Raw genomic sequence first — 24,142 nt, 5'->3', positions numbered from 1 at the left:
TAGGCTCTGAACATGTGCCCATCATTCTGTCAATCGATCGTGTATTGTGCTGTTTGCCAATTTAGGCCTGACAAGAGTGTGCTTGACACAATTATTTGAAATTGTAACTGTAAACATTGCGAATATTGCGATATTGCCTGGGCGCGTTAAATTCAACATAATTACATCTAACGTAATTCATTGTCATACATTTTATAATGAAATCATAATATATGACAAATCTGGAATCAAATAATAATTATAATGTTGAGCCATCTTCGTAATGATGTCTTGCAAAAGGTTTACTATTTTACCACCTTTTTATTAGCTCGTATTCTTGTTTGTCCGGTACAGATTTTTTCTTGTGTGTCCAGTACATTTTTTTTCTTGTCTGTCCAAGATTTGTATTGGACGATTGAAGATTTTTAACTAACTTTCCGACTAGCTAGACATTTGAAACTTTTAGAATTATCAGAACACGATGCCAATGCACTTTTTTAATATCTACTTTTAGCCATCTTTAAGCAGAATTAAATTCATTTTCAGTTAATTCTGTTTTGTATGGAAAGTTATTTCAGAAAAATCCGTAAAAAGTAAAAGACTATTATTGGTTGCTAAGGGGGTGGTCCTAGCAACTAAATTATTAATAGATATATACGTGCATTACTATGGAAATCAAAATGACATTACAGTATTCTATACCTATTTGTTTGTTTGTTTGTTTTTTATTTACTTCATATCAAGTACAAGTTTGAGCATATTGAGCATAATAATTCAACAGAATATTTAAAAACGATGTATAGGAAAAGTTCTTTTTATCTTGTAATTATTTAGAACTACAGTCGGTAACAAGCATTTTCTACCATGAGTTTTGTGGGTCGCCTACTAGGAGAGGCTTCAACAAAGTTTAAATCTCGACTGTGTAGAAATATGGAACAAGCACGTGTTAAAGAATAGGTTAAGTCTGTATCATAGTATGCATTAGAGTTTATCACGTAAACGAAACGCGCATTTAATGGTGGTAATATTTTAGAACACGGCGCGTTTTGTATTGTAATCATTTTATTACCTGACCGTCGTAAAGTAATAAACTGAATCTGGCTTTAAAACCTTGGTTCATTGCGACCGGCTTTCAGATTTCTATCGTATTAATCTGTTCTGCGATTTTTACCCACAAATATCTACCTAACTAGTCTAAAAAATTGCGGACGCGAAGATCTCTTCACATAGTTTTGTGTGTCCGTATTGTTTTGGATTTGTTTTTTTGTACTATATATTTATTAATTTATTGTTGTTCGCTCAACGTACTCAACTCTCACATGGACACTTTGTATTATAAAGTCTCTGTACACCCAAATGTGCGGCGATCTCAGTCTTGGGCATCTGCTCCTGACACATTCCCGGGCTAAAAACTACTGATGCTTCACACGCAACATAGGGCCTCGTGATGCGCTCGATTAAAACCGAGTGTGCTGCGGGGCGGGTTGGTTTGAAGGGATGTTTGTGTTGTTCTATGATTCAAACTAAATAAGTCTTAAACGGACGCCCACCCCTGTTTTTTCAATATATTAGTATATCGTAGTAAACTAGTATAAACGTGTCAACCAAGCTTGTAGAGATTGCTCTGTGAGGGCACCTATCATTCATTTGGCCACGTTATACGCCTAAAGTGTGTAAATACGAAGGAAGTTGTCGAGAGAAGGCATGTTTATAATATTGTTATATGAAATTTGCGATATTATTTCTGAACGTCCGACGTCATCCGTAAGTTATGTCTCCCTGCTCCGCCCCTGGAATAAACATTCACATTGTTTTATTATTTATTATTCTAGCGCGATCTAAGAGACGTGAGCTATGGTTTTTTTTTTAATAAATATTATCTTTTATTAAAAAAAAACGAATTCCAAAGCCTTAATCTAATGGTGAAGTTAACTGACACTTGTATCCTGAGGATGCTCGGGAGTCCGTCATCATGGGATTTTAGTTGAGGGAGGCTTCGTGTATAGGTCCGCCGTTCACATTGTTATTTTGAAGAGAGAAAATAAAACACGGGTTAATATCATTTCGTATATTTTGGTATCACTTCATACATGATAATAATTCTTCAATGTATCCAAATCGTGGTTCTCGGATTCGAATCTCGGTTCCGGAAAAATCACTTGTTGTATTTCAAATGTATATTTTGGCATACAACATGGACCTGACAGGTTGAGCAAGTGGCTAATATCCGTTTCTCGTTTTTAAAAAAATCAGTTAGGAAACCTCTTTGCAAGGCGGCGAAAATTTACGTGGGATTCTAACATCAATGACAATTAATCAAACGTCTTTCAAGGGGCATCCAAACGAGGTAATAATTATTGTTATTAACAGACCATCGAAAACAACTATTGACAAATTTACCATTATTGTTTGTGTACTTCATCATTGGTGTAATTTAATGTTTCCCAAAAGCAAAAAGGCAGCTATTTGCTAGTCACATTTTGAGATAATGAGACATTCACGTTTTTTTCAATTTTTCTTAACGGCCCTCATGCTCAGCGTACGTCAAAATGGAGCTTTTATGCTATTTTTAAAGCATGATCCTGGACATTCCTTAAACGTTGTAGATAATCTACTCCAGTATGTAAGCATACCTAAGAGAAAGTCAGTTGGATAAAGTAATGCCATAGTGATTATTATTTTTCTTCTAAATCGTAGGAATTGGTAGGAAATATTCTTTGAACAAAAATATGAATCTGCACGCCAATTTAATTATCCGGAACGCTTTAAAATATTCCATTATACCTTCTATCCAAACGTCCTACTGTAAATAATAAACCTTGATAAAAACTGATTACGTTCATGTAAATGTCATCTTTTTCCCACAACGGCTTTTTATTGCTATTTCGGTGTGGGCATAGCTCTCTCTTCGTGGATCGATCGTAGTTTCAATGATTTTTTTTTCATTTCTAACCCTACTATTCAAGACCCCCACGTGCCGTCCCTGGAGTCATATTGGCCACGCCGTGAAAATAAAAATAAAAACAAATATTTCTCACTTCTCTGAACCCTTTGTCATTTTAGTCATAGCGGTAAATTTATACCACCTCACATTGTTACAATTCGTCACAAAAATACCCCCCCCCCCCTGTCTTAATTACGTCATATTATTTTCCCCTACACTCGTTCTAAAACAAAGTCGTTGAAAATGTTCGATTTCATTACGTACCTGTAATCTTCTTATTGAATATTTTATTCTCAGAAGAAAATGAGTATATTTTGTGACGTTACATTTTCTACGGTTAAGTACATGTAAATTGTACGTACCTATTACATTTCACCGTAGCACAGTTTAGCCATAAGCTTTCTTATCGGAAAGAGATAAAAAAATTACGTGTTGTTCTGTATTTCTAATTTAATTATACCTATACCCAATGTTCCCATTAAGGTGTGCGCGTGTGCTTGCGCACACCTACCAAAATGTGTCCGCACACATGTTTTCATCCCCCGCACAGTCCTCACACAAAAATATTGTAAAAGAAAGCAAACAATTCAAGTGAACAATACGATTGCTTGCACAGTTACATATAGTACAATAATTATTATACTTATTAATTAGGTACCTATAGAAAACTTATCCCCTAAAAATGACAAAAAGGAGTAGATGTGATCGTTCAAATGCGATCATTAAGAAGAAATCCTGCGATAAATTAAAATTGGAATGGCTCTCTGGAATCGTCAAAACAGAAAAAATGCCATTTGTTTATTCGGAAACAGATGATTATCAAACGTACCATATGCTTCGCAGCAAATATGCAAGAAGAATAATTCGCGTCTGGAAAGAAGTGGATTGAATGGAGTTGTATCTTTTAAAAAGGCATTTAAGTCAAAAAGTACACCGGGATGATGTTACGAAATTGAAAAACTTGAAAAGAGGTGATTGAAATTAAGATCGCTGAGCGCAAAAAATCTGGTTGCGATCTAGTCAAAGCAGTGTTAATTGATAATGTACTGGCTATAAAATAAATAATTCTATGCGTTCTGTACGAGATATTCATAATCATGTAAGTATCTAAATACCTACACAGATTTTCCCAAAATCTGGCGAAGTAAAAATTATGCGTTCGAATTTATCGAATGCATTAAATTAATGCAGTAAAAGATTATTTTGACGAATTACGGAATTCTGTAAGTTTTAATGAAAAATTGTATGTGTGTGTCTGTGGGGGAGGGGGGGTGTAAATTTACCGCACCGGGTACGCACGCCACTGCTCAGATGCGTTGATGATCCGCACACACAATAGAAAAATTAGAGGGAACGTTGCCTATAGGTACCTATTTTCTACTGTCTTTCCCTTATATTTCGGTAGTTTTTATTACGTATTTTTAAGTGTTTTAGGTACAAGTCGGTTTACATGAAGCCAGGCGCGCCAATTTCCATAGCCGATTTTGGCAAAATTCATAAATTCGTGAATGAAAACCTAACCTTATCCAACCTTACCTAACCTGACAAATAATCCAGTATATCCGCTATTTTTTAAATTTGTTTGCCGCTGGCTTCTTGTAAACCGACAAGAACCGGGTTTTATTTATACGTGAATTTTATCTCATTACTATACGACCCAAAGAGGTTGGACGGTCTTTAATATTATATGACCATATATTATTTCCGATACAACATTTCATGGTGAAGTGTGATACGGCGAACGACATACGTACAAATTTTCGGACACGAGTTTCTACAACCCCCCTATCTCCCACATCAAAAATCTCATTATATCAGACACGTCCTCCCCCTATTTACGACATAGCGTCATATGGATAGTGCACGACATGCAGTACTATAGTCTCCATTTTTAGCTTTCATATAGCTTACATAGCTTTCTGCCAGCGGATAGTGATTCCCAACCTTTTTTGCTGGGCATATATATCTATTATCTATGAATATATGCCTACCCTTGTTAATATTATCTAAAATTTCTGAGAACACCTACTTGGTACATAAATAATATTATTACCTTCGACAGAGAATTATAAAAATTGCAAACATTTTTACTTCTTATTCACTGGATACAAAAAATAATTGCAAGTATAAGTATATTTTTCCCGGATCTGGCAAATTCACATGTTGTTTTTCAAAATGTGTTTAGATCCAGAGTATATAAGTGTAAGGAATAGAATGTATGTGTATGAGAAAGGTGTCAAAAAATATTGGTATAATTTATTAGGACTTATTTCAAAATACTGCTGTCCCACAGTTTGGGAAATGCTCATTTTACTCTATGACAACATCTTCTTGGCTATGTGTTAAAACTTTGAGCTAACATGCTCCTCCCATTTTTAACCGCACTTCCCTTATAAACTAACAAGCTCCTCCCATTTAGTCGACAACAGCGCCTTCCTTCATGTAGCCAAGAAGATGTTGTCGTACAGTAGACAAGTGTATTGTCAAAGCATCATCAGTTGAATATGCCTGTTTCACGTGCAAAATAGGTCGAAATGAAAATATAAACACTAGGAAGTAAGTAATTATTACTTGTACTAAAGATTTTTTATCATATTTTATAGTCAATCCATGATGGAAACAATAATAGTCAGTAAACAAAATCAATTAACTTTTTTCATTTAATTCCCTTGCAGTCGATAATTCTGACTCTCTGGGAGAACATCTTCGCAATCTGGGAGGCGACGCAGAAGCCAGACTCCAGGAAGTGGCTTCGGGAGGTTGCGGCGCCTTCGGGGCGGCGGTGGGAGCCAACACCGGCTGCACGGGCCAAGGAGCGGACCAGGACAAGCAGCTGCATCACTGGGAGAGGAGAACCAAAGCTTTGAGGTCAGCCACCTTCAAAAAGTACTTCTAATATAGGGCTTAATACAAACATTTCATTATTACACTATCAATAACGAGCAGAGAGAATATCAACTTCTGACGCAGCGGGTTGAAAATTCGGATCCTGCATCTGGTAAATATGTACATGTTGTTTTTTTTTCAATGTGTTTAAATCCAGAGCATGGACCTCAAGGCATATTTTACAGAAAATAAATGAAAACCACAGAATCAAAGGGTGGCCGATGCAGAGATAAATTCCAGGAGGTCAATGGCGCTCATTGGACCGGTCGCCTATGTGCATCGCATACATTGAGTATATGGATGTGGCGGCCCTGCATGGACCTAATAGGAAGAGCCAATGACTAATAACCATTCATCATAAAAAATGTCTACTTAGAATTAATATATAATATGTACCACACTATGTGGAAGCCCATTCTTATACTATGCTTTTATCAGCAGGACTGAACATCTAAAGATCAATTCACCTAAATACCTATTGATGTCATCGGTTTTTTTTAAGTAGTTTTCCATCATTCCTTACACTGAAACTCCTGGGGTTCAATCATTTAAATCATTTTCAGACGAATGCTGCTAGGCTGGTTACAAACGCGGCCTCCGAATTTGCCGTGCAGTCCTGAACTGGATGTGACTTCTCCCACCAATGTCACCGTCAGGATTAGAGAAAACGTTTCGCATCTTCAGAACCAACCCATAATCACTAAATACAGAGGTATTGTGACATTTAAAAAATAATCACAAAAAATATTCTTAACCTTTTTACTGCCGGTAGGTATACGTATGGAGGTACCTTGCACGCCGCGAATTTTATTGAAAAAATAAAAAATTAAAATTAATTTACGTTTCAAGTGGTAAAACCAAATTCTGTTTCATTTCTGAGTATGTGACAATATTCCCGATATTATATCATTGTGTGTTCAACATATTTGTATGTTTAAAATAATTGATTTACGTTAGTAAAATCCCATTTAAAGCAGGACGTCCAAAGACGTCATTTTTGTATGAGCGGCGTTCCGTTCACGGAAAAGTTCGCATCTTAAGACGTCATTGGCACCCATCCAGCCATCCGGTTAATTAAAAAAATAAATTAAAATAAAAAAATTTTACTTCAATATGAAGTAAAAATTTTAAAAGGTAAAATTATTTTGAAGATATGAATGATAACTAGATTAAATTCTAAAAAATTCTCTGTTTAATAATTAATCAAAGAAATAGCTTATCAAAAAACATTGCTTATTAATATTTCAATTATATTAGGAATTCAATACATGAGTAATTGGATGACAATTAAGTAATGGTCATTAACAACAGAAACCCTTAATAGTTAAAAAAAAAAAAAAAAATTCAACAGTTAGTATAAAAATAGGTACAGTTTGGTTATGAGGAATACAGCGGAAAACACATTTTGAAAATAACCGATATACTGGATTATTTGTTAGTATAACCTAACCTAAACTAACCAATAATCCAGTATATCGGGTATTTTCAAAATGTGTTTTCCGCTGTATTCCTCATAACCGAACTGTACCTAAAAATATCTTTATATCTATATTTTTTACGGGTTAACAATATCCTTTTGAAACGGATGAAACCAGTCCTGCGCATCTATTCTATACACAAGACTTGGTTTCGGCCGCTACGGCAACTATCTAGGGTGGGTTTGTATTGAAGTATTAGCACTTATTGTAACAATTACAATAAGTGCTATGTTTTAACAGCACCTTTTTTGGCTGTCGTAAATTTTAGAGCGAGATAGACAGTTTTGACTGTTTAGACCAGGGGTTCAAAACTTTTTCATCAACGGGACAATTTTGAAATCAAAAATATTTGGCGGGCCGCCCTTTTGTATTTTTTTTCTCTTTTTATAAACGTAAAGCAAAAGATAAAAAAATATTTCATTGTGTAAACTTATATTTTTAACTAAATGTACATTATTATTACTCTTATTAACATACTAAAAAATAATATTTAAATTTTTTCACTATGTGATTTATGCAATTATATACAATTGAAACAAAATTCTGCAATCTAGGCTAAAATCTCGCAGGACACATCAAAACGTCACGCGGGACACACTTTGTGAACCCCTGGTTTAGATGGCTAACTTATTGTAATTGTTACATTAAGTGTTAATACTTCGATACAAACCTACCCTAGATAGCTGCCGTAGCGGCCAAAAGCAGTCTTGTGTATAGAATAGATGCGCTGATTATTATTAAAATTAATGGAACTAGTACCAACTACATTATATGATTGTTACCATGAAATGAAAGTTAACGCCATAAAAGAAATGAAAATATTCAGCTAATCACTAACTTTTCAGAATATAGTTTTAGTTACAACTTTTTTTGGTAAGGGTGATAAGGATGGGTATGATATATCGTCGCTGTAGGATTGGTTTGTCGAATTGACCAAATGTCAAATGTTCAGGAGACAAAAAACAAATCTCATTATCTTATATTATACATGGATGTATTTAAATTGTTGTTTTTACAGCATAAATGAATGCTGTATTCATTACAATGTAATTTAAAGAAAAGGATGGTTCTGGTCCATTTAGATACAAAAAATCATTCTGCATTAAAAGGTCGATTTCGATAGACACGGATATTCGACAAACCAATCCTATAGCGACGATATATATAAATATATGTGTCAAACCAATAGTACCTATTATTAATTCATTTTATTTCTTTTCGAACTGTCTCTTACTCCTTTCTATTTTAAAAACTAAGTAAACATATAATATGTAATTATTTGCAGTCCAATGGTCGTCCAGAGCGGACTTCTCCAACGTGTGCGGGTCGCGAGAGGTGCGGGCGACACCCCCTTCCAGCTCCTGCGCCATCTCCGGCCTGACACGTGGTCGCAGATACTTCTTCAGAGCGCAAGGCGGCAATCTACGCGGCTGGGGATCCCACAATACTTCAACACCGAGCAGTGTACTGCCAAGTAGTAAGTCAATAATGATATTGTTATTTGTTTGTTTCAATATTAGGTCACATTGTAATTGCACACTTTGTCCACCATTCGGGTATATTTAAGTTAAGTATGCCAGAATGCTTCCCATAGCATATTAATTGGTGGGCCACACCAAGTTAGAACTACTGATTGACTTTCATATCATAGATTATATTGGACGTGTCACTACATTCGAGAATTTAATATTTTTTTCAGGAAATGAATACTCTAATGCAGGGGTTCACAAAGTATGTCCTGCGAGATTTATGTTAAATCTGTACCGTACAGTCCAATTAGTGAAAGCGGCGGATTATTAAAAATATGGTAAAAATTAAAACAGGTATTTCGTAAAAATAGTTTTTTTGAGAAATTTGTACTAGTAAATTACGGTTTTATTTATAATCAAAATTAAGTATGTATTTACTAAATTATACATACCTATGATCAAAAATCTTAACACCACTGCACAGTTATGTACTGAAATATGACTATATTCTAAAACATTAGAGGGAGAGGTTTAAAAGAATACTATTTTATGTAATAAAAATACTTTATGCAGTCATCAAATGTTTAAAATAAATATAAACGATAATAAGGCTTCAAAATTATATAAATAGATTATCTACAACGTTTAAGGTTTCTCCAGGATCATGCTTTGAAAATAGAAAAAAAGCTCAATTTTGACCCACGCTGAGCACGTCCGCCCTTAATAACTAAATATTAAACAGTAAATCACTTGACACAACCAGGAGGGCGATTCACGAATGAAGCAGTATGACCGGTTGCACAACGTAAGCGCAAGCCTACTTCAACGAAGTATATTAAAAGTCGACCGGTAGTGTCGAGTACAGTATGCAATTGAAGTATACACGCTTTGCCGGTAGAGGCGCTAGCAACTCTCCGTTTGACATATTATTAAACATCAAAAATTTGTACGTAGTGAACAGGCTGTTATTCTATTTTTTCTATGTTTTAATATTATATAAAATTGTAATATTGTTATATTGGAGACGTAACTAGCTTGCTTAAAGATTAATTGGCTACGTACTTCAACAATGAATGATTTAATCATGCAACGTTAACGGTAAGTACTGATTAAATATGAAGTCATTACCAAAATGGATAAAAATTTTATTTAATTTCCATGGAATTCACAAGACAATTCCGTCATGGCATGTTTACTTTCTATCTTACTCTAACGCATGGACATGAGGTATAAGCATGCTGAATGCTTTCTCACTCGCACGTATCCATTTCGTTCACAATATCTCCTGTAAAACTAAAAATTTTACGTGCTTCAGTTAAAGCGGTGTTTTTCACTGCTTCATTCGTGAATTGCCCTTCAATTGTTCAGTGAGGCAGATATTCTTGAATGGCTTAGGATTCCTGGCTTTCCCTATGACCAAAAGCTTCAGTTTGTGTGTCCCGTTTGCATTGGAGCACGGCATAATTGTGATGCGGTCCTTGGGCACTTTCCTCCCTGATACATTACTTTCTTCGCGATGAATGTACGTTTTACGAAGGAGAAGTTTCCAAAATAAACCCGTCTCATTTGCGTTGTATACTTGTACGCGGCGGACTACTAATTTTGACAATCGAATACCGGCGAATTGTAGATCTTGATTTTGTGCTTTCAACTAGTAAAAATAACGCCGGATTATAGTAGTTTTCGGATAATCGAGCGGTGGATTACTGAGAATGTACTGTATTATTTTTTATTCTTCATATTGGATATTAAAAATTACATTTCAAATTAAATATCCTCTGGCAAGAATCTTCTGGCAGACACTTTGATATTTGTGTATGCGGATGTTCGAAGTGAGGGGGGTTCGGCGCAAGCGCAGTTGTTGTGTTGTTAGCTGTCAAAATTTTACCGGTTCTGTTGAAAAATATAGTTAAACATGCTCATCAAATGGCTTCTTTATTTGGAAGTACTTATATTTGTGAAAAAATATTTTCTACAATGAGCATTAATAAACAAAATTAACAGACAACCATATCACATCTGTTTTGCATATTCACACTACAAAATTTGAGACTAGATTGCAGGATTTAGTTTCAAACAAACAATTGCATAAATCACATGGTGAAAAAATTTTAATAAGTATTATTTTTTAGTACTTACCTATATTTCGTATATTATAGAAGAGTAATAATAATGTATATTTAGTTAAAAATATGAGTTTACACAATGAAATATTTTTTTGCCTTATGTTTCTTAAATAATATTGCCCTGCCAAATATTTTTGATTTCAAAATTGTCCCTTTGATGAAAAAGTTTGTGAACCCTGCTCTAATGTTATCAGGTTTTAACTAATAATTACCTTATATAGTATATTTTTTGTCCTGATTTATCATTGTGAGGCATAAAAGAAAACATAATTATGAAAAAGTGTAAGAGATCGCGAGACAGGGAGAAGACGTATTCAACATACATGTAAATGCAACTTCTAAATTTGAAAAATAAACTAACACGCAAATAAAGGAATCAAGGAATCGTTTATTTTAATCGGGTTGTGAAAGAAAACAAATGATACTCCCATAATAGTTTGACAGATGCTTACAGTGCGGTATAAACGGTATAAAAGTATTAAACAATATTGCAGCTAATTTGTGATAGATTGACGGAAAGGTATAGGTAAAACAATAGGTATATGGTGTCGGATAGGAAACATGATTTTGAAAATGATATATCTCTGAAAATGACAATTTCTGTAAGAATGTGTTCGATTCAAATTGAAAATATTTTGTGAGTCAATAAATTTAAGTAAAGTAATAAAAAATTATCAGAGTGGCATTTAGATCAGAAATTAGTGTATTATCGAAGAGATTTAATACTAATTTTAATAGGGATAGAGTGCTGTAACCTATTGTAACTTTAGCCAACATACCTACACAAATAATCAAAAAATAGAGACATTATGGATGAGGAATAACCATCAGCTAAGCGTTACCGTTTGCTGTGGTGCTTGGCAAAGTCAGGAGACATAATATGACAATGTTGACAGGTGGTACTGCCACCAGGTAATATTTACTAGTTATTTATACAGTATAACCTCGTTTTTACGTGCCCGGATATCACGTTTTCCCAGCAATTTTTCAGTCCCGATGTATTTCAGTACATTTAATACCCGCATTTACGTTTTTCTTTCCCGCGATTTACGTCGGAAATATTCAAAATATGCGAGTTAGGCGCGCTTGACAATGATTGGGTCATGACATTCGAACGGCGTAAGGTGTTTGGAGGGAAAACTCCGTGTCTTTAGAATGGCGCACGGTGATTGGTCTTTACATAACAAAAAAACAAAAATGCAACAAACTGATATACATGATTTTTTTAATAAAAAATAAAAAAAAAATTCAATCAAATTTTAATTGACTGTTGTTTTTTAATAAAATGTTATTTTTTTAGAAACATAAAATTTAAATGTTCTTTTTTTCAATACCCCCCTTTTACATTTTCCCTCCAATTAGGTTTTTTTTCTTCAGTCCCTTAAAAAACGTAAAATAGGGGTTATACTGTATTATTATTATAAAATTATTAATAACTAACAGATCTTTATTATAAAAACAATTAGGTTTTACTACTACTCTTACTAGGTTTTAAATTATATATATACAGTATAACCCCTATTTTACGTTTTTTAAAGGACTGAAAAAAAAAACCTAATTGGAGGGAAAATGTAAAAAGGGGGTATTGAAAAAAAGAACATTTAAATTTTATGTTTCTAAAAAAATAACGTTTTATTAAAAAACAACATTCAATTTAAATTTTTATTGAATTTTTTTTTATTTTTTGTTTTTCATGTATATTAGTTTGTTGCATTTTTGTTTTTTTGTTATGTAATTCTCACCTTACGCCGTCCGAATGTCACGATCCAATCATTGTCAAGCGCGCGTAACTCGCATATTTTGAATATTTCCGACGTAAATCGCGGGAAAGAAAAACGTAAATGCGGGTATTAAATGTACTGGAATACATCGGGACTGAAAAAATTACACGCAATTGCCGGGAAAACGTGAATTCCAGGCACGTATAAACGAGGTTATACTGTATATTATTACAAGACATAAAATAATTACATCGGAGATTAGAAGTGATAAAATTAATTAATCAATTAATTATTGAGAAAGATTACAGTCCTCATGTTATTACATGTCTAAGCAAAACAATACGATTTTGATTAAAAATAAAATCCTTATATAACCTAAGTAATAACCATAGATAATAAGTATGTATCAAAACAACAAACTAGTGAATATCAAAAAGTCAAAACTAGTGAAAAATATTCATATATAAAATATCTATATTTTCCGGAATGAGGAAAAATATTTATATGCTGACAGTACTGTAATATGAGTAGGTTAAAAGCAAAACGGCTTCTCTCCACTATTTAAAAGCACAACAGTTGTAATGTTCAAAATTAACCGAATCGCATTGTTATTTTTTATTACAACGTTTTTCTTAGGTCGTACTCTTATTTGTCCGGTACAAATCTTGCAATCGATTTTTAACTAACTTCCCGACTAGCTAGACATTTGAAACTTTTAGAATATATCAGAACACTGTGCCAATGCATTTTTTTAATACTTCTAGCCATCATTAAGTAGAATTGAATTAATTTTTAGTTAACTCTGTTTTGTACGAAAAGTTATTTCGATACCTTTATTGGTTGCTAGGGGGTCCTAGCAACTAAATTATTAAGTAATATATACGTGCGTTACTATGGAAATCAATATGAAGTGACATTTCATTATTCAGTATTTCTATCAAGTACAAACTTTTTTGATCGTTTAAGCTAGTCAAGTCAAGTTTATATGATTCAACCAATGACATTATTAATGGACAACGCACTCAATACAGTAGCTAGCAAGTAAATTCAGCGTGTTAGATGTCACACAATTTCCATTATGCGATATCACGCATCGGGAATTTATAGCAATATGACCTTTATTGTAATGGCGTTAGAACAGTGTTTCTATTGTCAATGTTCATTTGAGCAAACCCGTTCGAACCGAACCATTCGGCAGACCCGATAAAAAGCATCGGGAATTTATAGCAATATCACCTTTATTGTAATGGCGTTAGAACAGATTATGCCATTCGGCAGACCCGACAAAAAAGTGATTGTCATTTTTATTTCCATATTAATGTCATTGGATTCAACAGAAAATTTAAAATGTTGTATATAAAAAGTTCTTTTTATCTTGTAATTATTTTAATCAATAGTTGAATTATCTCAGTATACTCCATTAATACAATATAATAAAAAAAGTCAAAACTGTGTAATTATTTTCACTCGCAGTTTTGAATGTAGATGTGTAGATGTAGATGATGAAGAGTAGCCCTTTTAAGTTACTCATATCGACATCTCCTACGTAAAAGGCTGTAACTGTGTTTTTGGCTATTTTGACTTGATTGCTTTTTATTAAATAATTTTAAAAAACAATGATAATCGAAAATAAAAAAAAAAACCTAAAAACTAAAAAAATTACGATTTCAGCATTAAAAATTAACGTTGTCATTAAAATTGATTAAAATCATACTACTGAAAAGTACCATTTTGCAGTTCCGGCCTTATACGTAGGAGGTGTCGATATGTCATTTGTTGCTATTTGACATTTAAAAGTGGAAATGACATGGGGTGGCATTGGAGAGGGTAGCTAGTTCACATTTTTGACACACAGAAATGTTGAACTGGTAAGACAATAATTATTTAAATTTCACACTAATCAAACTCGAAACCCTTCATGTAAAGTGCTTGCGAGAAAATTACGGTCCATAATAAAATAGTATTTAATTTTTTGACTGTTGCCATCTATCTGATACAATCACAATGTAATATTATGTAGTGTGAATATTCATGGTTAATATTCATAGATGGCAGTATTTGTATGAATTATTAATGACCATGTCCTTGCTTTTTTGTACAAGGTGGTTGTTAGTAATTTTGAACGATCACAAACACCCAGGCTTTGAGAAAAACACATAAATGTTTTTGTCATGACCGGGAATCGAACCCAGAACTCTCGGGTGGAAGGCCAGCGCCTAATTCATAATTATATTATGTTCAATTTTAATAATAACTTGAAATTCATGTTAACGTATCAACTATTAGGAAATTAAAACATCTGGCACGAGAATGAATTTTAGAACCGTGTGAAACGTCAACCATCGGCATGCTAAACGTCCCAGTTAATGCTAGCTTCGCATTGCCACACCTACCGTTTCTGAATAGGTATCTATCAAAAAATGTAAATTATACGGCAGATGACCTAAATCAAAACGTTTCAACTTATTGGGAATAGAATTTTGATTGAAAATTGGCCGGAAGAGGTAAAAAAATCTCTCGGCACGCCACGCGTCACAATTATTTTTTTAGTTTTTGGCAAATAAACATAGAAAGGTTTGCCACCCCTGTACTGTATTATTTAATATTATAGGTATCGATTATGGCTTAGTATAGGCAGAGTTTAATTGAATTTTAAAAACTAACCAACACCATCTGTATTTTATAGCCTTAGTAGGTACTTAGTTAAAAAAAAAAAAAAAAACGTATGACTGACAGAGCTTAGTGTGCACTATTTATGTCGGATATTAACAGCCTACCTCCACCCTTCGCCACTAATTTAATATGTAGAGTGAATTTTTTTTTCTTTTACCTCATTTTCCTGTAGGGTTTTCACATTTTGTAATCTTCACTACCTAACAACATGAAGAGATCAAAAAAGTGTAATCCAGATCGTAAATGGTAAATTATAATACAGAAATTTACATGATTTCAATTTCATTTTTTTTCAAGTCACCCTCAATTTGATTGTACTAAATATGCATGATTGTAATATCTCTAATATATTGCGTATCTAGGCAGAGTCACCGCCCTATGGCCTCGTAACGGACCATGCATTTATCAATAACTTGATCATTAGTTAAAATCTGCATCACAGCGCATCTATTTTATACAAAAGACTGCTATAAGGTCGCTATCGGCAGCTATCGAGGGTAGTTTTTCTTTTTTTATATCGAAGTTTTAGCACTTATTGTAACAATTACAAGTTAGCCGTCTAAACAGTCAAAACTGTCTATCTCGCTCTAAAATTTAGCACAGCCAAGAGAGGTGCTGTTAAAACATAGCACTTATTGTAACAATTACAACTAACTTATTGTACTTGTTACAATAAGTGCTAATACTTTGATACAAAAAATGAAAAACTACCCTCGATAGCGGCCTATAGAAGTTTTTACATGTCACACATTATTTCCCAACTTCATAAATGTTCAAAAATATTAGCACATATTTTGTTGTTGTCCATTCCACCATCCGACAAAATCACTGTAAGTCTTATGCTCTTTGGATTTGACCGGATCGTTAAGCGCTTTGCACATCCTGCAAAATGCGTTGGTTTCAGGAGACTCAATGTCTCGGGAGTACGAGTAGTAGTTCTTCCACCGGAAGAATCTGGAGTATTCTTCGGTGTCCTGCATCAGATAGTAGATTATCAGAGCTAATTCGTCTGGACTCTGCTCTCTGGCGTTCAAATATGAGCCCGGTGGTGCGAACCTGAGAAGTGAAATTCAAGAATGAGTTTGGCAATTTACGATACCTTAGTTAAAGAAACAACTCAAAATTCGTTGTTCTAAGATAATGGCATTTGAAAATTTTGCACAAATTCTCATTTCAAAAAATAGAATGATACGTTTTCGTGAATACTATAAGTATTTTTTAAATATATAAATTTGTTTATCAATCCAGTCATCAGATGTATTTTATAACCCATCACAAACAAAAAACTAAATGTTACGTACGTGTTCAAATGTCAAAGAAATAAAAGCAATAATTGTTTTGTTTTTACACCTAATATATTGAAATAATATTTAAGGCGAATCTTCTACCTACCAGAGGCACCTTGCGGAGAAATACGAAGCTTCTAATTTGAGACATTTTTTTTGATAATATTTACAATTTAAACTGTATAATACATTAATGTATCTGAAAACATGAAAAAAATGCTATAAAATGTGAATTGGTTAAAGGATCCCATCTTATTAATACGTTATAAATTATTTTATGGTCATATTTATTATTAAAATTTAGTTTAGTAAGTTTTCTATATTGTACTTAAAAGATTTTTGACTAATTCATGGTTTTAATTCATTTTTTTTGTAAGACATCGACTTTTTTATAAAAATATAAATGTGTATTGATACCGGATGAAGGTCTCCCACAGGAGACTACGTCAAAGAACGGACCGAACCATTAACTTTCCCATAACACCACAGCCTACGTCCACTCTTCGCAGTTGTCACAACCCTCGGCTGAGCGGAGCCCACTCTCAAATCCGACTTTAAAATTCGTCCGCGCTCCCGTCAAAACAGACGTGGTCTACCGAAAGCGCCGCCACTAGTCAATCCGTCGGTAAAACAGGGAGGTTCGCGACCGACAGACGAACATGACGCCACGGATCGTGACAGTTAGATGCGCGCGAAAAGCCCTGACTCTCGCCTCGGACGCGAAGCATCAAGGATCTCTAGCCAAAAAGACCGCATCTGCAGCACGTCAAGCCGCAAGCCCTGACTCTCTTGTCTCGGACGCCGAACAGACAGGATCTCTAGCCAAAAAGACGGCGCCGATAGCCAAGCCAAGCCATAAGCATCTCAAGCCAACAGCCAGCAAAAACCGCCTCAACCCACCGCCAACGACAATACCCTGCGACGATATAATAAACTCCTGCCAGCACGCCAACGTGCGTTTCTCTCATTCCACCCCGCTTCTGGCCTGCTAGTGATACGGCCTTCACCATTCTCCTCGACAGAGAAAGGCCGGTATCAGTATGTAACATGAAATCCTTTTTACTTATATCAAGCTTCAATATTGAGACCATACCTAAAAATATTTTACATGCGTTTATTTTTTATTTAGTTCAAATGAACTTAGCAATCCACAATAGAATTTTACATTTTAACCAATAATCAACCCAGACATTCCCGTTTATAATTAATTTAATGATTAATCCCAAAAGGGGTTACTCTATTTTATGACCAGTTGAAAAAATTTTTGATTATTTTTTTTTATTGAATTATAAAGAAAATTTAGTATGCACTGTTTATATCGAATCTTAACAGTCTACGTCCACCCCTCGCCACTGCTATAGAATAAACAGCCACTACAAGAGTCATCTTCATATATTTCTCTAACCTAGGGAATCCAATCCCGAGCCAAAATTCTGATCCCGGCATTTCGGGATTACAATTTGATAATCCCGGGATCCCGGGACTGGCATTTTTTTCCATTGTTAATATAAAATTTTTATATTTACAAGTAACATTGATAAAATTGGTCAAAAATAAATCTAGTATAGTTTATATATAAATAACAGTGTGAATTTAATATGAGATTGCTGTTTCTTATAGTAAAGACTTAATCAATGGGTTAGCGAGATTTAAAATAGTAAAGCAAATCATGGTGTACTTATGGCCGTTCCGCTTCATAAATCTAATTAGTCAGCCAAATATGAAACTGCCGTAAAACGTATGAGATCATGGTGGAATTACTTTGTTAATGGTGCGAAGCATTGTTTTTTCCAATCTTTCTCATTACTATTAATTTATGTGAAAAAATAAAATGAAACGGCAACTTACACATGGGTATAAATCAAACTTCAATTAAACTCAGTTTGTTTCTAATTTAGTTTTTTGCAATTAAAAGTATTTTTTCTGTTATATTTTCGTTTTTATTTTATTTTCCATAAAAATTGATAAAAAAATCAATCCCGAAAGTTTCGGGATTATGTTTATCAATCCCGGGATTCATAGGTATCGAAAAAAGCTCGGGATCCCGGGATTGGAATCCCTACTCGAACCGTATCAATTCTGAGTTCAGTCTGTAAAGTGCACTTCAACAAGATAACAGATAAAGTTATGTATAGTATCAATTTATTATCTTTATCAAAAGGTTAAGTTAAGTTTAGTGATGACAAATATTTGCACTCTCTAAATGCATCACATGCAATTTGATTTAGGTCAATACACCTACTGAGTTAGCTACTGATAAATTAAAAAGGCTGTAGATTTTGTTTTCATGCAAAACTGGCTCTAACTATTATAAAATCACTTTAAAATATTGGTTCCATGCGGCTTAAGCGTTGGACTATCACGCCGTGGGTTCCAGGTTCGAATCCTGGGTCTGGCAAGTACACATATTGTTTTTCAATTTGTGTGTGAGTCAGGGTATGGACCTAATAGGTTGAGCAAGTGGCTGACACCCATTTCTCGTAAAAAAACAAAATCTGTCAATACAAACCTCTACTCTGTGGAGGCCCATATGATCCTATTAGGATCGGACATGGTCTGGGAAAAAAAAATGTGACATCTATTGTTTATATTGTTGATCTAATATGTTTTAAAACAGCTTTCTATATTCTGCAAACCAATGATTAGTAAAGTTTCCAACCAAATTATCCAGTACAAATCTTGCAATCGATTTTTAACTAACTTCCTGACTAGTTAGACATTTGAAACTTTTAGAATATATCAAAACACGATGCACAATGCATTCTTTTAATACTTTTATCCATCTTTAAGTAGAATTGAATTAATTTTCAGTTAATTCTGTTTTGTATGAAAATTTATTTCGGAAGAAATCCGTAAAAAGTAAAACACTATTATTGGTTGCTAATGGGGTCCTAGCAACTTAACGTGCGTCACTATGGAAATCAATATGAAATTTCAAAATGACATTTCAGTATTCTATATTTATTCAGTATTTCTATCAAGTAAAATTTTTTTTGGTCGTTTAAGCTAGTCAAGTCAAGTTTATATGATTCAACAGAAAATTTAAAAACGTTGTATATAAAAAGTTCTTTTTATTTTGTAATTATTTAATATATGCTCCAAAAATTAGTTAATTTCAAGTTATATATTTTGAGTTATTGATATTTGATTATTGGAAGTCATTTTACTGTTCTATATACAAAAATAAACTTGGATTGAATGACCGATTTGTGTCAGAAGGTCAGACGCCAATAAGTTAATACAATGCAACATAATATTATACTAGTGGTATTGTGTTTGTAGATACTGTAGAAAATAATTATTCATACGATAAACATAATAATTTGGCTTAACAAGGTAATAAATAATAGCCATGTTTATTTTTTTTATTTAATCGAGTGGGAAAACCAGTTTTGATGTTGTCATTCCATCACTATATATTTTAGTTAGATTGACATGTCATTGACATTCTATCATAGACCCTATCATAATACATGGGGTACAAATTTCCATGAAATTGTTAAAAGTTACATGTAAATTGTACGTAAAGAATTTCACTGTGGCACAGTTCGCCGTGAGCTTTCTATCGGTAAGAGATGACCATCTATACCAGGGATGGCGAACCTATGGCACGCGACAGTTTTATTTTGACGAGAAAAAAAATTTACCATTAAAAAAATACAAAATAGTTTTATAAATAAATATATACATGATATTAAAAAATAATGAAGACATAGCCATGCATATTTTCTTCGGTTTTTAATATTATTTTTACGAATAATATTTACCAATTGATGTGCAAACGGAAACGACGAAATGCATAAAAATTAGAGATCGCATTGTATAAAAAATAGGCAAATACCAAAAAAAAAATCAAGAATAAGCATTACGTTTGTAAAATTAAAGTAAATTTGATACGTCGGTCTTTAGGCTTTGTGCGTCATATATATTATTATCGCACTGACCTCATCAGGCAGCATAAGAAGCCGCGTCGTCAACTTATGATTTTGATCAATTTTCAATACAATCAGGCAATTAAAATTAAAAATATTCAATCAACAAACCTAATTTATCGACAGTCTTTCATATTGTTATTTTGCCTACATAATCGCTAAAAATGGAAGAAGAAAAGAATAATATATGAAGAAAGCTTAACAAAAATGCTTCCACAAACATGGAAAAAAATATTTAAAGAATAAAAGATATAGAAATGTTAGAAGCACGGCAAAAGATAGAATCTCAAGAACTCAATTATAATTATAACTTTTTTAATAGAATTTTTAAAAAAAAATGTTCGTTGTTTCACAGTCGAAAAATAATATTTGGAAAATTTTGGCACGCGTACATAAAAAGGTTCGCGAACCCTGATCTATACGGTCTCCAATTTTATTATATTCAACATAAACATTAATTCAATTTTCATAGCTGATTTTGGCAAAATTTATGAATTCAAGTATGAAAACCTAACCTAACCTAACAAAAAATCCAGTTTATCAACTATTTTCAAAATTTGTTCGCTGCGGCTTCCTGTAAAGTGTAAACCGACAAGAACCGTGTTCTATTTAGACATGATTTTTATGTCAGTACTATACGACCCAAAGAGGTTGGACGGTCTTTAATATACGGCCATATATTTCTGATACAACACTTCACGATGAAGTGTGATATGGCTAACTGCATACGTACAAGTTTCCAGACACGAAAAAACACAACCGCAATAAATAGCTCACAGTCGTCAATTGTCACTTTCATACTTTCAATCCCACCCTCCTACACTATTTCTGGCTTACTCACGTGTCTTTTTCTTTTCGAAACGTGTCCGAATTAAATCCATTTACTAAGTAATTTTGATCCCGGTTTTAAGTGGATTTGCTTTAAGAGGTATTTTTCCTATTCGAATTATTCTTGAATAACGAGGACCCCCTGTATGAATATCGATATATGAACTAATTTGAAAGAACATTGAGAAAAATATACATTAACACTGGTATCACACATGGGTTGAACACTACTTATAATACTATACCTGTTATAATCTGCGCCCCCTAACACAATCGGTACTGTGTTACTCTTGAATGCATGTAGGAATTTCTCAGTCACATAATCCTCGCTGAACGAATTCTCAAACGCCAAATAGAAGAAGTAATCATCCTTCAGCATCGCCCAGCACTTTTCCTGGTTGTCTCGCGGACATTGAAATTTGCCGCACCTTCCGAAGATGTCTACGGTCAAACCGAACTTCCCCAAACTTTTCGCTAGGTTGTTAGCTACTGTCTCTCGTCCGCTTTTACTGTAACAATTAGACACAAACCATGCTACAGCCTTAGTTTTCGTCTTCAATTCGCTCTTATCTTTTTCCGATATATCTGCCATATCTTTTTCCCAGCGGATGCCTTCTTTGGGACCGATAATCTTACCGGATCTATCTCTGACATCGATATATCCCCACTTTACATCTCCATCAGTTCTGTAAGTCCACGTCCAATTAAAGAAGTCGTTATTCTTTGTGTCGCACGTTGGATAGTTATGTGCCGATTCTATTGATACGTAAACATATTTTTGCTTCGAAGATCTTCTTTCAGGAGGTTTGAAGTGGTAATTGTTGTATTTCCACGTGTATTCCGGCCCGTGAAACAAAACGGCGTCCCATTCTGTGATGTCATCCAGACAGTACGGGTCGCTGGACACGTAACAATTCGTATACTCGCACTTTTCCGATATAAATGCTTCTCTGCCGGTTTTTAAGAATTCAAACGGTACCGTGGAATTTTTCGTCCACATTAATATATATTTCAACGTAGAATCGGTCGCGATTTGGTTATGTTTGTCCATCAGTATATCTTTTTTTCTATGTCCACACTGGACAATTTTTTGCACACTCTTTTGGGGTGCATTGTTAAAGAATTTTATTATCGTAGAATTGTATACAACTCCTAAGAAAAATATTACCAACAGAGACACAAAGATAATTTTAATAGTCAATCTCTTTCGCATCATTTTAAAATACTTTAAAGTAGATGGGGACGCTTTATTATATTATATTATATATATTTTTTAAATTATTTAACTATTGTTTCATTATTCTTGTGTTGCATTAACATCAGTATTTTAAATTATTTTAAATTCATATTAACAGATACTCTACAATAATCTTGTTAATTATATGAGAAATTAACAGAATCCGCCAAAGTGTCAAGATGACAGTAATATTATGTTGTATGTATCAAACGTCGACAGCACCACTTTAAAAGCAACCGGATTGAGAGAATTGTACTGAGATAATAGAGGCCTTCATCCAGACTGATAGTTAATACAATTAAAAACATTAAATTCTCATTTAGTCAGTATATTATTATTTAACAATTATTTTTCTGTAATGTTATAAATTTTTTTTAATTAATTTAAAAAAATTTACACTATCTATCACAGTAACAATTTCTACTTGTTGACTAGTTATAATGTAATTTACACAGTGTTTCCAATACTAGTTCTTATTTGGCACTAATGTGTCAGAGCAGTATTGTGAGCAATCAAGTTATCAGTGAGATAATAAGCCCATGGCAGGTGTGTCCAACAAATCATCATCATCATCAGCTTGTATTCATTTACTTTCCGAGCTGATTATCTTCGCCTTGTGCGTTACTTCTGCAGAACTTAACTATTTCGTCGATCCAGCGGACTATTCTGCCTCTTCGATAACAATGGATGACTAAATTGTCTCTTCGTCTAACTATGCGCCATGCCTATTTCCTTTTAAGGTTTTTGGCTAAATCTTTTTTATCACAATCATGACCACTCACCAATCTTCTAAGCGACCAAGACGGTAAACTTCTTCGGTTGGTCATTCTATCCTGAAAAAGTTCGTAAGACGTCTCTAGTTACAGTCAAAACTCTATACACAGTTCTAAATAAATTTTCTTAAACAACTTCAAACATGCCCCATGTCAGGGTTGGCGAACCTTTTTATGTACGCGTGCCAAAATTTCCCAAATCTTATTTTTTGACTGTCTGATGTGCCGAGCAGTTTTTCATAGGGAAAAAATAAAAAAACAGTTCAAAAATTATGATTGAGTTCTTGAGTCTTGAGGTTCTTTACGCACAAATTGACACCAGACTTTCTCCGATCAGGTGAGGCAGTCTCTCTCGCTACAGTGGTCTCAAGCATTGTAAAATGATTGTAAATCGATCAACATCAGAGGTTCGCGGTGCGGCTTCTCCCGCCACCTGACAAGGTCAGTGTGATAATAATATATGTGACGCATAAAACTTAAGGACCGACCTATACAATTTAAATTAAACATAATGCTTTTCTTGAAGAGTATCTGCCTGCAATTATTTATACAATGTGATCTGTCATTTACGCATGAATTTCATCGCTTCCGTTTGCGCACCGATTGGTAAATATTATTGGTAAAAATATTATCAAAAATCGAAGAAAATATGCATAGCTATGTCGTCATTCTTAATATAAGTACTTTATTTATTTACTTAATATTTATTTGAAAAAAAATATTTTTTAAATTATTACTTACAACTAATTTTTTTCTCTTGAACATTAAATATTCGCGTGCCATAGGTTCGACATCACTGTCCTATGTAAT

The 24,142-nt window shown here is 33.7% G+C and overlaps 2 protein-coding genes across 2 annotated transcripts in view; one reads left to right on the top strand and one right to left on the bottom strand.

Annotated features, from left to right (window-relative positions):
• The window catches only part of wake (ankyrin repeat and fibronectin type III domain containing protein wide awake), a 108,641-nt gene that overhangs the window by 63,115 nt on the left and 21,384 nt on the right, over window positions 1–24,142 (top strand). Inside the window, exons 5-7 of the mRNA XM_085949948.1 lie at window positions 5,599–5,791; window positions 6,373–6,521; window positions 8,573–8,764. Of these exons, the coding sequence (XP_085806074.1) occupies window positions 5,599–5,791; window positions 6,373–6,521; window positions 8,573–8,764 (534 nt within the window). The remainder of the gene's footprint in view (window positions 1–5,598; window positions 5,792–6,372; window positions 6,522–8,572; window positions 8,765–24,142) is intronic.
• LOC147070325 (lewis-type alpha-(1,3)-fucosyltransferase-like) lies at window positions 15,443–22,373 on the bottom strand. The gene is made up of 2 exons (XM_085949875.1): window positions 21,568–22,373; window positions 15,443–16,332 (listed from the first exon to the last, which is right to left on the bottom strand). Exons 1-2 carry the CDS (start codon window positions 22,371–22,373, stop codon window positions 16,059–16,061), a joined length of 1,080 nt encoding a protein of 359 aa, XP_085806001.1. The 3' UTR covers window positions 15,443–16,058.

This window comes from Rhyacophila brunnea, unplaced genomic scaffold (assembly GCF_057557595.1).
Source record: "Rhyacophila brunnea isolate RB1 unplaced genomic scaffold, BYU_Rbru_1.0 scaffold_22, whole genome shotgun sequence".
NCBI classification, from domain to species: Eukaryota; Metazoa; Arthropoda; class Insecta; order Trichoptera; family Rhyacophilidae; genus Rhyacophila; species Rhyacophila brunnea.
The sequence above is the reverse complement of the archived record's forward strand: the minus strand, read 5'-3'. Positions and strand labels throughout refer to the sequence as shown.